The following is a 13152-nucleotide window of genomic DNA, read 5'->3' as shown; positions in this document are numbered from 1 at the left end:
TTTTTGGCCGAATTTCTCGAAGCTTGGCAAAAGGCCTTTTTATATGACGGTAATATGCATATTGTGATTTTATTTCGTTTGTGAAAATTTTACCAGAGTTTTGACCCTTGATTAAATAACTTGTACTTTAACAATTTCATGAGGGTGTACGTTCTTCTGCAATCAACTCCTCTCACAATTTGTGGAAGAATTTCACCAAATTTGGCAAAAGGCTGTGTTATATGACAGTTATACGCAGATTGAAATTTCATTTAATTTGGGCAAATTTTACCAGTTATGCCCTTGATTATTAACAAACTTGTACTTTGGCAATTTCATCAAGGTGTGCTTGCTTTCTGAAATCAACATCCCTCACAATTTTTGGAGGAATTTCATGTAATTTGGCAAAAAGTTTTTATCCCCCGCTGATCGAAAGGCCCAAAGGGGGATTATGTCATGGCAATGTCCGTTCGTTCCCAGGAAGGGTACTCACCTTCTGAAATCAACTCCTCTCACAGTTTTTGGAGGAATTTCACGAAACTTGGCAGGATTCTTTGTTATAAGTCGGTAATACGCATATTGCAATTTTGTTCAATTCAGTCGCATTTTACCAGAGTTATGGCATAGTTGCCAGCGGGGGATATTATGCTCTCAAAGCACTCTTGTTTAAATTATTTTAGCAAAAGTACATCAGCGAGAGAATAGATATACATGTGCAATTAGAAAGACAAGATAGGAGCATCTTCAATAAACTGAAAATGATGAACAGTGACCCATTGTACCCCCTGCTTCCACAAATTAAGAAGACTACATACAATCAAAGAAGGAACCAGTCACAACGCCCTAAAGTCAATACAGATAGATTTAAGAACTAATTATTTAATAGAATCATATTTAAATATGATTTAGCTGTTTAATTATCAGCATATAGAATTTGCTGAGCGTTTCTTTGATTCTTGGCATCTATGAATTTTTAGTGTTTATTATTATATATTTTTTGTCTTCCACTTTGCTATGTAAAATATGTTTATTTTTCTTATTTAATCAAAGATCATTGATTGATTGATTGATTGATATCTAATATATTAATGCAAGTAAAGTAAATCTGACTCCTAGTTCCATTTCAGTCTTTTTTTTTTCATTATTTCCCAATGTGTCTTCAAGTCTCAAAGCCACTTTTTCATCTCATTTCAGGCAGGATAGCCTAACTGATACACCAGTTTATGAATTGGGCTGTACTGTGGGGTAGCATGATGGTGTAGTGGTTAGCACTGTCACCTCACAGCAAGAAGGTCCTGGGTTTGAGCCCAGTGGCCGACGAGGGCCTTTCTGTGTGGAGTTTGCATGTTCTCCTCGTGTCTGCGTGGGTTTCCTCTACAGTCCAAAGACATGCAGGTTAGGCTAATTGGTGGCTCTAAATTGACCGTAGGTGTGAATGGTTGTTTGTCTCTGTGTCAGCCCTGTGATGATCTGGCGACTGGTCCAGGGTGTACCCCACCTCTCACCCATAGTCAGATGGGATAGGCTTCAGCTTGTCCGCGACCCTGCACAGGATAAGTGGTTACAGATAATGGATGGATGGATGGATGGATGGGCTGTACTGCTAAAAACGAGTTTATTCGTAAACAATGGATATCTCAGACATTCTGGTGCATGTACAGGTGTGTTAATTATCTAACAATACAAATGCGCTAAATATTTTATTGCGCTGATGGTTTTGTGGATTAAATATGTAAATGCTTTATTTAAGTACCTCTGTTAGCTAGCTTAGCTACAGACAATCCCAGAATAATTGTCATTTCCAACTGTTTGCTGTTTGTTTGTTGACTGATAGTTGTCACACTTAACCACTAGAGGGAGACAAAAGCAGCTCACAGAGCAGCACCACTTCTGTGACCTTCTGCATTAAGATGATTTTAACATTTAAGCTTCGCAGTTAATAAATAACTTACACGGAATACTTAAAATTCATTTTAAAGCTAGCAGTATTCATGTTCGTGCTTTAGCTTGTATACAAATTTAGTACTGGTGAGTTTAAGGAATTAATAGCCCTAAACTCCCTTTTAATCTTAAATGTGCTCCATTGACATATATAAAAAGTCTATTTAAATGGAGTTAGTGGGGTGATGTCACTCATTACTGAGTAATGTCACTAATCCAGATTATTCGCAAAGGATACAACTAAACCTCTGGTGATGTGTCTGAACTATTCCTAAAAGCACACACTCATAAAATCTGGTCTAGTGTAAGAGACTGTAAAAGTCATTTATGTTATGAAATGGTTTAAAAAAAAAAAAAAAAAAGGAAAGACTGTAATGGCACCGAGCAGAGAGGGTGCTGGGGGGTTTACTGTTCTCAGTGCACACTGAAACAGGCAGTTTGCTTATTGCTGAAGAGCACATCAAGCACTTATTTCATGACACCACTAATTGTGGGTGCAGGTTTGAGCCAACACCACTACTGTGTAATTACAGAAAAAGAAGGAAAGAAAGAGCGAGGAAGAAAGAGACAACTTTTTTAGACAGATGCACAAACACTCAAACTTGCTTTCACATGTTCTAAATCTACAGTCATGTGGTGTTGGTCAGAGGATCACTGGGGTGAATTCCGCATTGTTTTAAGGGTCATTTTAGGGCTTGGAGAAGGCACTGATATAGAACGTGACACGAGCACAAACTATGGCAAGAAATTACAGAGGTGTGAAGACAGAGCTCAGAAAAGAAAACACTTGGCCTGGGGTATAACTCACTCGACTGTTGACTTAAGCTGCGTGTCTGAGCACTTCACAACAAACAGTCAAAAATCTTGGTATATCATGGTCTATATTTGCCAGCATGAAGAAATTCTCATTGGACTGTTATGTCCTGCATCTCTACACCCTGAAGTGATCCCTACAACTAATTTTCCACTTCTGTTTAATTAGTGAAAAACTTGTCTTGCTGCACTGCATCAGCATTCAGTCATGTTCATTACCATCTTTTTGTTCTGGAATAAATGTGTTCCTTTTAAATGACTGCTAAAATTCACTGTAATTTAAATGCAGTGGATAGCATTCTTACACACAGTGCACTTCAACGTGATGTCTTTTCTAACTTAATTTAGAGGACCTGGAGGTATCGTTAATAGTCCTTTAATGCAGGGGTTCTCAACCTTTTCTGCTTTGAGGCCCACCTATTCATACTTGTAACGAGTCAGGGCCCATTAAAAAAGATCCCCAATAATTTTGGCTCATCTATTCAATTAGAATCTAATATCCTATTGTAAAGTGTATTAATGGGATGTGACATCACTCCCTGTTACAGATGGGAGCCCAGGAATTAAATAAGTGCAGTAAAAACAAACTGTTTTCAATTGTAGGTATATTTAAAACTGTATGGATGTGCCAGAAGCCAAACCATACATGCAGGGCATTCTCACTCAAAAGGGATTAATGATCCAAAAGTGGAGTCTGGTTGATTAACAAAAGAACTTATTGCCATGTTTGTGTACAGCAAACAAGCAAGTTATTCAAACCAAGAAGTACACTCAGAAGAAGTGGATATAGAAATCACTCAATGGCATTAGATCCTTACACGCTAACAAAGAAGGATTTTTCCTATGAGTTGGAAAATTATCCATCCATTGAGCTCCCCGACATCTCAAACTACCTGGTGCTGCAGACCTCGTTCTACACGGACAAACAGATGAAAACCTGGAAAAGCATAGAGGCGTGCAGCTTTTTATATGTGGCTGGGTTAAAGATCTGTGGATCAAGACACTACAAGATAGACGGCGGTAGACGGATCTAAGTGCAGGAACAGTGTTTATTAGCAGGCAGGATATTTAAGTCAAGTTTATTTTTATAGCGCTTTTAACAGACACTGTCGCAAAGTAGCTTTACAGAGAATTAAAGACTTTAAACATGAGCTAATGTTATCCCTAATTTATCCCCAATGAATAAGCCTGTGGTGACGGTGGCAAGGAAAAACTCCCTCAGACAACATGAGGAAGAAACCTCGAGAAGAACCAGATTCAAAAGGGAACCCATTCTCATCTGGGTGGTGACAGATAACGTGATTATAAATAACTTGTTTCTATAACTGTGTCCTATATGGTCATAAAATATAACTGTGTAACCAGGAAATTCAATATAGTTTTAGCATGAAATCTGCTTTGTTGAAGTTATAAACTGTGTATGGAAACTTGAGTGCAAAACTGTTCATGATAACTGCAGTCCTAAAGTGAGCAAGTCGACTGTAGTCCTCAGACATAAATGCATTACTGTATAAGTGTCCAGAGCCATCTTCCAAGTGTTTTTTTTTTTTTACAAAAGCAAAACAGAAAGCAGAGTATTTAAACAGCATTATAAACATGGCTAGAAACAAATGTGACAGTGGTAATGACAATGCTTTGCAAAGCCTCTGTGAAAACAGCTTCCATATCTGTGCATGCTGATTGTGCTCAATTCAGTATCAGGTGCTTCCCATAATGACCAGGTCCCAAGTGCACGCGCAATGTGTTCCGTGAGCACACATGGCCTGTCGAGCTGCGCCAAACTCAAGCGCGCAAAGGCACGACAGTCAAGTGTTCACCTATTGTATGACCACAACTTTTAGCTCACATGTATATCAGCATCAAAATGCCTCATTTTCATCAATAACCCATTGCAAAGCATCACGAGCTGTAATGTGATCGTAGCTTAATAAGGCGGATGTGACATCAGATGCTACCAGCAATTGTACCCTAAGTAAAAATTAGCTTCAACTTGGAAAAAAATTTCAAGGCCCACTAGATGGCGCTTCACGGCCCATTAGAGAAACACTGATTTAAGGTACACAGGGTGCAGTTTGTACTTTTCAATGCATTTCTACACTTTAATTTTATATTGATACTAGATTGATATTATATTGATTATACTTTTAATTAAACATTAAAAGCATTGTGATTTACAATACTGTCATGCAATGAATGTCATCATTTTCTCTGTTTAAGGTTTCTGGGCTTTCTTATTTCCAACCTAGAAATTGAAAACAAGCGTGCTCATCTCTGCCCCTTTTCTTTCTAAGGCGTAGAAACACATATGGCACGCAAACTTTTCACTAAGTCAATGGGTAGGATTGGCTGGGGGAAAGTGGTAGTCTGGCTAACGCGACTGCAAAGCTCTGCGAGCTATTGGTCTGGCCAAGATATTAAGCCCAACCGTTTCCCAAAGCGCGTGGTTGACCCGCCTCCCTGAAATGCCTCAGTTTGCTACTGGTCGAAGCCAGAAAAGGCTGTGACGAAGCTTAAACCAATCACATCACTCTTTCCTCTGACGTATGTGACGCGACGATAGGATTCTCGCTGAGCCCCATTGATTTGGCTACTAGCGGGGCTAACTGGTAGATTAAACTCTTACCGAAGCCGGTCGGGAGCAAGGCGAAAACGTCCTTCCTTTCAATAAATACCTCCAGGGCTGCTCTTTGCTCCGTTTTCAATGAGAACTTCCCGTTGAATGCTTTCAATACAGCATGATTCTGTAAACAATCTATGGCTTCCGGTCGCAGTTCTACTACGTACGTCACTGCCTTGAACACGCCTCTACCCAGGGCCGTTGGAGATGCTCAAAGTTGATTGGCTCCCGATTTTTCCGGAGCTTGGAAGAGCTGTAGATAGCTTGCCTGGCCAGACTAAGCTCGCAACAGGCCCTCGTGTTGCGTCACGCTTAGGATGGGTGGGCCCAGGTTAGGAAAGTGGAGGCTTGTCAGTGTTTCCATTGCAACTTGCATTTACCTCACCGGCAACAGAGCACTCGAAAAATGTTATACTGTTCCTTTAAAGAACACAAATGGAGAAAGGTTAAGTCTAGAACCCTAAACTTTTTTTTGGCTTGCCCCTTTGGGGGACCCCTTTAAGGTTCATTGTAAAACTGAACAACAGTGAGTTCTGTAATCAAGAAGGGGTCTAAGTAGATTCCCTTTAGGAAGCAAAGAGCCCTTTTTTGAGGATCCTTTTTAAGAGTCCACTCCTGTGGCACTGATGGCATTATTTCTCTATCATATCATTTATAAACTTTATTGGTTACCTATCTTTTATCAGGTTCAATACAAATCCCTTTGTACATCTCACCCCAAAGTCTCTGGATGAGCTCCTCTACCTGTACACCTCAGTATGTACCTTACAGCAGGGGTTCTCAAACTTTTTGTGGATCAGGGTCTCCTTTTTTCCATATTTCTCCCAAATTTGGTGTCTTGCTAATTCCCGCTCACCAGCCAGTTCTCCCCTATCATACGACAGCGACCAAACAGGGAGGGTGAAGGGTAGCACATGCTTCCTCTGAAACATGTAAATCCAACATCTGTTTTCAGACTGCTGCTCATGCTGCATCACAGGGCAGTGAAACACACGCGGAGGAAAGTGCTATCTGCATTAATTCTCATACATGAGCTTCTGTCTGTCTAGTCCCATCCTCATTTTGAGGGTCGGGGACCATGGACACAGCATGCACCACCGCTCTCCACCATCACCTCTCTCTGGTGATGGTCGTACATTCCCCCACTGGTCTCCTCGTCCAGTCTCTGATGTCGTCTGTCCAGCGGCATCTTTGTTGTCCCCTCGACCACTTCCTGTCGATTCTGCCCTCGAGGATGTGGGTGCAGAGGTTTTGTGCCCTGATGACGTGGCCGAAGTACTGTAGCTTCCGCCTTTTGATGGTTGCCACGAACTGCCGCTCCATGCCTGTCTCTTCCAGGACTGACTCGTTGGTTCTGTGGTTGATCCAGCTGATCCTCATGATCATGACCTTACAGATGGCCAAATGGCTATTATTGCTGTGGCTGATAGAGCAGAAAGAGTATACCATCCCTTTCAGAGAGCATGGCCAATTTTCCTCCCTTAGCTCCCGGCAATGGATGGCTGTGCAACCTTTGGGATTTGAACTTGCGATCTCCTGACAACAGAGTGGCAACTGACAAGTTTATTGCAAGAAAATGATTTAATGTGTATTCTGTCTAATTGAGCCATAGTTCTTTTTATTCATTAATTTTCCAAAAACAGACTATCAAGTTGACATTATTTGCAGGCATACATGTTTTTGATTTATAAAGGTTTGGGTTACACCCAACACTTGGGGGGCGGGGGGATCAGACACCCTGGCTATGCTTCACAGATATCTGGGGCTCCCAAACCCTCACTTTAAGAACCTCTGCCTTAAAGTCATCTGAATCTGCTCTGCTTGTGGTTTCAAGATAAGAGCCTTCCATGAATGGCATGCCTTTTACCATTATAGTTCCCACACTGTGGAACTCCTTCTCCAAGAATGATCTGAATTCTTGCCTTTAAATCTCAAGTTTTAAAACTCATTCCCTCTCCCAATGTTATCACTCCAGCAGTGTTTTGTGTACTGCTTTGGTAACTGCATTGTTTAACTGGACTTTTGATGTGGTTGATTTTTGAAATTTTTTTCTAAAACGTGTTAATACTGTGTATTGTAAAACAGCCTTGTGCTTTTGAAATGTCTCATCGCATTATCTCTAGCCACTTTATCCTGTTCTACAGGGTCGCAGGCAAGCTGGAGCCTATCCCAGCTGACTACGGGCGAAAGGCGGGGTACACCCTGGACAAGTTGCCAGGTCATCACAGGGATGACACATAGACACAGACAACCATTCACACTCACATTCACACCTACGGTCAATTTAGAGTCACCAGTTAACCTAACCTGCATGTCTTTGGACTGTGGGGAGCACCCGGAGGAAACCCACGCGGACACGGGGAGAACATGCAAACTCCACACAGAAAGGCCCTCGTCGGCCACGGGGCTCGAACCCGGACCTTCTTGCTGTGAGGTGACCGCGCTAACCATGACACCACCGTGCCGCCCGCTTTTGAAATGTAATAATATTTATTTATTACATTAGATGTACTATTATTTATTAGATGTACTGTGTATTGGGCAGTATGTTCGACGGGTGTTGCCTGAGCAACAATGTTTTACCCCAGACATACAAGTGATTTTTGTGAGTAGTCTTTTCTACAGTACAGTTTCAGAAAAATAAAGTGCACCCCAAAATACAAGGAATGTAATCATACCCTGAAAGTTATAAAAATTCAGGTACAGTTATGCATCATTAATTAGTTTAAGAAGTTTGTTACGTCAAACTTCCAAAGTCAAAGATACAAGTTAGATGTACTAAAGATACAAGAGACACACCCATAAGGGTATCATTTCAGTGATAAGTGCTTGTATCCTTAAAGGCAACATTTAATATCATTCATTTCTGGACGTGTACTGTATAGAATAAAAAGACAAAGCAAAAGAAACTGGAAAAAAACATGGGGTGGAGAAATAGATGGAAATGGAAGGAGGGAACAAGAACAGAGAAGTAGAAGAGAGGGAGGGAAGGAGAAAGCCAGAGGGAGAGAAAACCAGATCTCAAAGTCCTCACGCACCCTCTGTGCTTCTCTGTCAGCCTCAAACAGGTGAGTAGAATTCATCTTTCTCTCTCTTCTCTCTCCTTAGTCTCTCTTTCTCATTCTTATTTTCTATTCTTCTTATTTCTCTCACTTTATTTTTTTTCACCCACATGCACTTGTCACCCACTGTTTTTGCCATTTCATAGCTCTGTGAGTTGACACTTGGCATGCTGTGTTGATTGAAGCCACTAGTTTTACGATGCTTCAACTTGCTGCGCACCAGAAACAGTTCTGATCTTTGCAACATGAAATATCAAATTGTGTCTCACACTGTCTCAAATAGTACATTGTGGTAATAGCTGGTTTGTTTTTGATGGTGTTGCACCTTTAGTACAGTCTCTCTCTCTCTCTCTCTCTGTTTAACTTTGTGGTTGTTTTGCCGCTGCTCCAATGCTGTAGTCTGATTCTCACTCTTGGGAGTTCTGGAAAGATAGAGAAATATTTGGATTGCTAATTATAAGTCAGTCACTGGAAAATGCACTGTGAGTGTTTTATGGTTTTGTGGGAGTGTGCAGCAGATCTGGACTGCCATCATAACATCTACAGGGCATTGAAGTGCATGTGTAAAAGAAATTCAAGCTTCTCTATGACACTTCATCTTTACCTGCAGAGATCACCTGTAGTTGCTTCAGCAGATGTAATTATCTCATCTCATTATCTCTAGCCGCTTTATCCTGTTCTACAGGGTCGCAGGCAAGCTGGAGCCTATCCCAGCTGACTACGGGCGAAAGGCGGGGTACACCCTGGACAAGTCACAAGGTCATCACAGGGCTGACACATAGACACAGACAACCATTCACACTCACATTCACACCTACGGTCAATTTAGAGTCACCAGTTAACCTAACCTGCATGTCTTTGGACTGTGGGGGAAACCGGAGCACCCGGAGGAAACCCACGCGGACACGGGGAGAACATGCAAACTCCACACAGAAAGGCCCTCGCCGGCCACGGGGCTCGAACCCAGGACTTTCTTGCTGTGAGGCGACAGCGCTAACCACTACACCACCGTGCCGCCCACGATAAGAGATAATACACCTAAATAAAAACCCTAACCCTAAACTTTTACCAACCCTAATCTCTAACCCAAACCCCTAACCTAACATTAAACCTAACCCTAACCTCAAAGGAAGACTCAAGAGTGAAGTCTACTTGCCTAAAGGGGCTCAACTAATTTAATCCCTTAATCTATACATATAAATCAAGGGGGGAGGGGAATGAATGAAATAATGCAGATAGGTCAAGAGTTGAATTTTCAAAGCTTAATGTTCACATCAAACATCAAAATTGGGTTATTTTAGAAATTCTGTCGTAATTATCTGGGATTTTGAGACAAAATAGTGTCTGGAGTTTACAGTACATCCAGTGGGTGGCAGTTCTGTGGCAGAAACACCTTTTCGATGAGGGAGGTCAGAGGAGAATGGTCAGACTGGTTTGAGCTGACAGAAAGGCTACAGTCACTGAAATCATGGTTTTTGTTATTGTTATTTGGGTTTTTTTCCCCCTCATGCATGTTTAAAGCTCTTTAGCTGTATCTGTATGATGTTTTGCATTGCTACATGATTAGCTGACTGGAAAAGTACATGAATGTACCAGAGTGTGTGTGTGTAAGAGAGAGAGATGTAAAGATAAGAGAAGTGTGTGTGGGTGAGTGTTAGCTTGTATTCACACAGAGCTAAATTTCCCGATACACTGACAATAAAGCATGTGAACGTTTTTTTCTTGTCATTCTGAATGAGTGCATTTCATTAAGTGTATTCATGCTTTCTGGATTTCAGATGGAGACGATGCTGACCTTTGCCCTCGTACTGTGCGTTCTCGTGCCACTCGCACGCGGACTGCCTCCAGGCTTCCAGGTGCGTCTGGTGGGCGGTTCAGGAGCGCACGAGGGCCGCGTGGAGGTGTTTTATAATGGCGCGTGGGGCTCAGTGTGCGATGACGAAGTGGATATCAACCTGGCTAATGTGGTCTGTCGAGAACTCGGTTACAGACAAGGTCTAACGTGGGCACACAGTGCCAGATTTGGACAGGGTCGAGGTAAGTTGGGGGGGGCATCCACACAAGGACTAACTATTTTTTTTTTTTTACCACAAAAATGCAGTTTTTATTGATATTTTTTTTAAAATAGCTTAAAAGCCAAAAGGTGATTAGCTTTATAGTGTCTTCGGAGCTACTACTGAAACTCGGGCTGATGAAAACTACATTGGCCCTTACTTCAGTAAAACTAGATTTGAGTCTAGGTTCAAAACACAATTGCACCTGAGATTAATATTGTTTCAATGAAATGAAATGTTGGGCTGATGTCTGAAATGTGGTCTCTTATATAAGATGCTGCTTTCTTTACACACTTTTTTACAACTTTTGTAAATGTTACAAATTTTTCTGTAACATTTAATTTTGTGCTCAAAAACGAACGTTTGGGACTCTAAAATGTTTTTGTACTGACTCGATAACGTAGAAATCATAAACTAGAAATCTATAACAAAGTTTGTACTAAAGAATAAGGTGCCTAAGACTTTTGCACAGTACGACTTTGAAGAATCTAAAGTAGCTACTTAACATACACTTTTTTTGTTTACCACATAATTTCATACATGTTACTTCATAGTTTTGATCTCTTCAGTAGGATTAGTCAGAATACAGAGAAACCTAAAAAAAAAAAAACTATGAATGAGTAGGTATGTCCAAACTTTTGACTGGTAGTGTGTGTGTGTGTGTGTGTGTGTGTGTGTGTGTGCGTGCGTGCGTGCGTGTGTGAGAGAGATATTGCATGGTCGCGCGAAGATATGAAGTTTATCTTCAAGTGGTGAATGTATATTTCATGAGTGAGCGAAGCAAACAAGTGAAAATATTTTTCAACACGAGAAGATAAACTTCATATCTACGCACCACTGTGTAATGTTCTTTATATTATATGGACACATCAACACAAAAAAAATGCACAAGTTAATCAAAAGAATTTTAATTTTGAACCAGTTTGCCATTTTGACAATGTGTGTCAAGTCAGTGAGAAAACAATGAGTGGCGTAATCAGAGTGAAATATTGGGAAATATGTCACTCGGAGCCACGATGTATATTTCTTATGAAAAATGTGAGTTTTTCAAGCTAAGAAGATAAACTTCATATCTTCAAGCCAACATGTGATTTTCTTTTGATTATATAGACACATTCACAAACAAAAAGTACCCAAATTTATCAAAACAATTAATGGAGTTCCTCATGAGTGACATACAGTGGGGCAAAAAAGTATTTAGTCAGTCATCAATTGTGCAAGTTCTCCCACTTAAAAAGATGAGAGAGGCCTGTAATTTTCGTCATAGGTATACCTCAACTATGAGAGACAAAATGAGAAAAAAAAATCCAGAAAATCACATTGTCTGATTTTTAAAGAATTTATTTGCAAATTATGGTGGAAAATAAGTATTTGGTCAATAACAAAAGTTCATCTCAATACTTTGTTATATACCCTTTGTTGGCAATGACAGAGGTCAAACGTTTTCTGTAAGTCTTCACAAGGTTTTCACACACTGTTGCTGGTATTTTGGCCCATTCCTCCATGCAGATCTCCTCTAGAGCAGTGATGTTTTGGGGCTGTCGCTGGGCAACACGGACTTTCAACTCCCTCCAAAGATTTTCTATGGGGTTGAGATCTGGAGACTGGCTAGGCCACTCCAGGACCTTGAAATGCTTCTTACGAAGCCACTCCTTCGTTGCCCGGGCGATGTGTTTGGGATCATTGTCATGCTGAAAGACCTAGCCACGTTTCATCTTCAATGCCCTTGCTGATGGAAGGAGGTTTTCACTCAAAATCTCACGATACATGGCCCCATTCATCCTTTCCTTTACACGGATCAGTCGTCCTGGTCCCTTTGCAGAAAAACAGCCCCAAAGCATGATGTTTCCACCCCCATGCTTCACAGTAGGTATGGTGTTCTTTGGATGCAACTCAGCATTCTTTCTCCTCCAAACACGACAAGTTGAGTTTTTACCAAAAAGTTCTATTTTGGTTTCATCTGACCATATGACATTCTCCCAGTCCTCTTCTGGATCATCCAAATGCTCTCTAGCAAACTTCAGACGGGCCTGGACATGTACTGGCTTAAGCAGGGGGACACGTCTGGCACTGCAGGATTTGAGTCCCTGGCGGCGTAGTGTGTTACTGATGGTAGCCTTTGTTACTTTGGTCCCAGCTCTCTGCAGATCATTCACTAGGTCCCCCCGTGTGGTTCTGGGATTTTTGCTCACCGTTCTTGTGATCATTTTGACCCCATGGGGTGAGATCTTGCGTGGAGCCCCAGATCGAGGGAGATTATCAGTGGTCTTGTATGTCTTCCATTTTCTAATAATTGCTCCCACAGTTGATTTCTTCACACCAAGCTGCTTACGGTACCTATTGCAGATTCAGTCTTCCCAGCCTGGTGCAGGTCTACAATTTTGTTTCTGGTGTCCTTTGACAGCTCTTTGGTCTTGGCCATAGTGGAGTTTGGAGTGTGACTGTTTGAGGTTGTGGACAGGTGTCTTTTATACTGATGACGAGTTCAAACAGGTGCCATTAATACAGGTAACGAGTGGAGGACAGAGGAGCCTCTTAAAGAAGTTGTTACAGGTCTGTGAGAGCCAGAAATCTTGCTTGTTTGTAGGTGACCAAATACTTATTTTACCGAGGAATTTACCAATTAATTCATTAAAAATCCTACAATGTGATTTCCTGGATTCTTTCCCCCATTCTGTCTCTCATA

General features: G+C 41.2%; 1 protein-coding gene across 1 annotated transcript in view; it reads left to right on the top strand.

The window, feature by feature from the left end:
* The first annotated feature begins 8339 nt into the window (after positions 1-8339).
* LOC132874717 (lysyl oxidase homolog 4) overlaps positions 8340-13152 on the top strand; it is a 74334-nt gene continuing 69521 nt past the window's right edge. The window contains exons 1-2 of the mRNA XM_060911074.1: positions 8340-8418; positions 10191-10449. Of these exons, the coding sequence (XP_060767057.1) occupies positions 10191-10449 (259 nt within the window). The 5' untranslated portion in view covers positions 8340-8418. The remainder of the gene's footprint in view (positions 8419-10190; positions 10450-13152) is intronic.

The sequence above is a fragment of the Neoarius graeffei genome, chromosome 27 (assembly GCF_027579695.1).
Source record: "Neoarius graeffei isolate fNeoGra1 chromosome 27, fNeoGra1.pri, whole genome shotgun sequence".
Taxonomy (NCBI): Eukaryota; Metazoa; Chordata; class Actinopteri; order Siluriformes; family Ariidae; genus Neoarius; species Neoarius graeffei.
The sequence above is the reverse complement of the archived record's forward strand: the minus strand, read 5'-3'. Positions and strand labels throughout refer to the sequence as shown.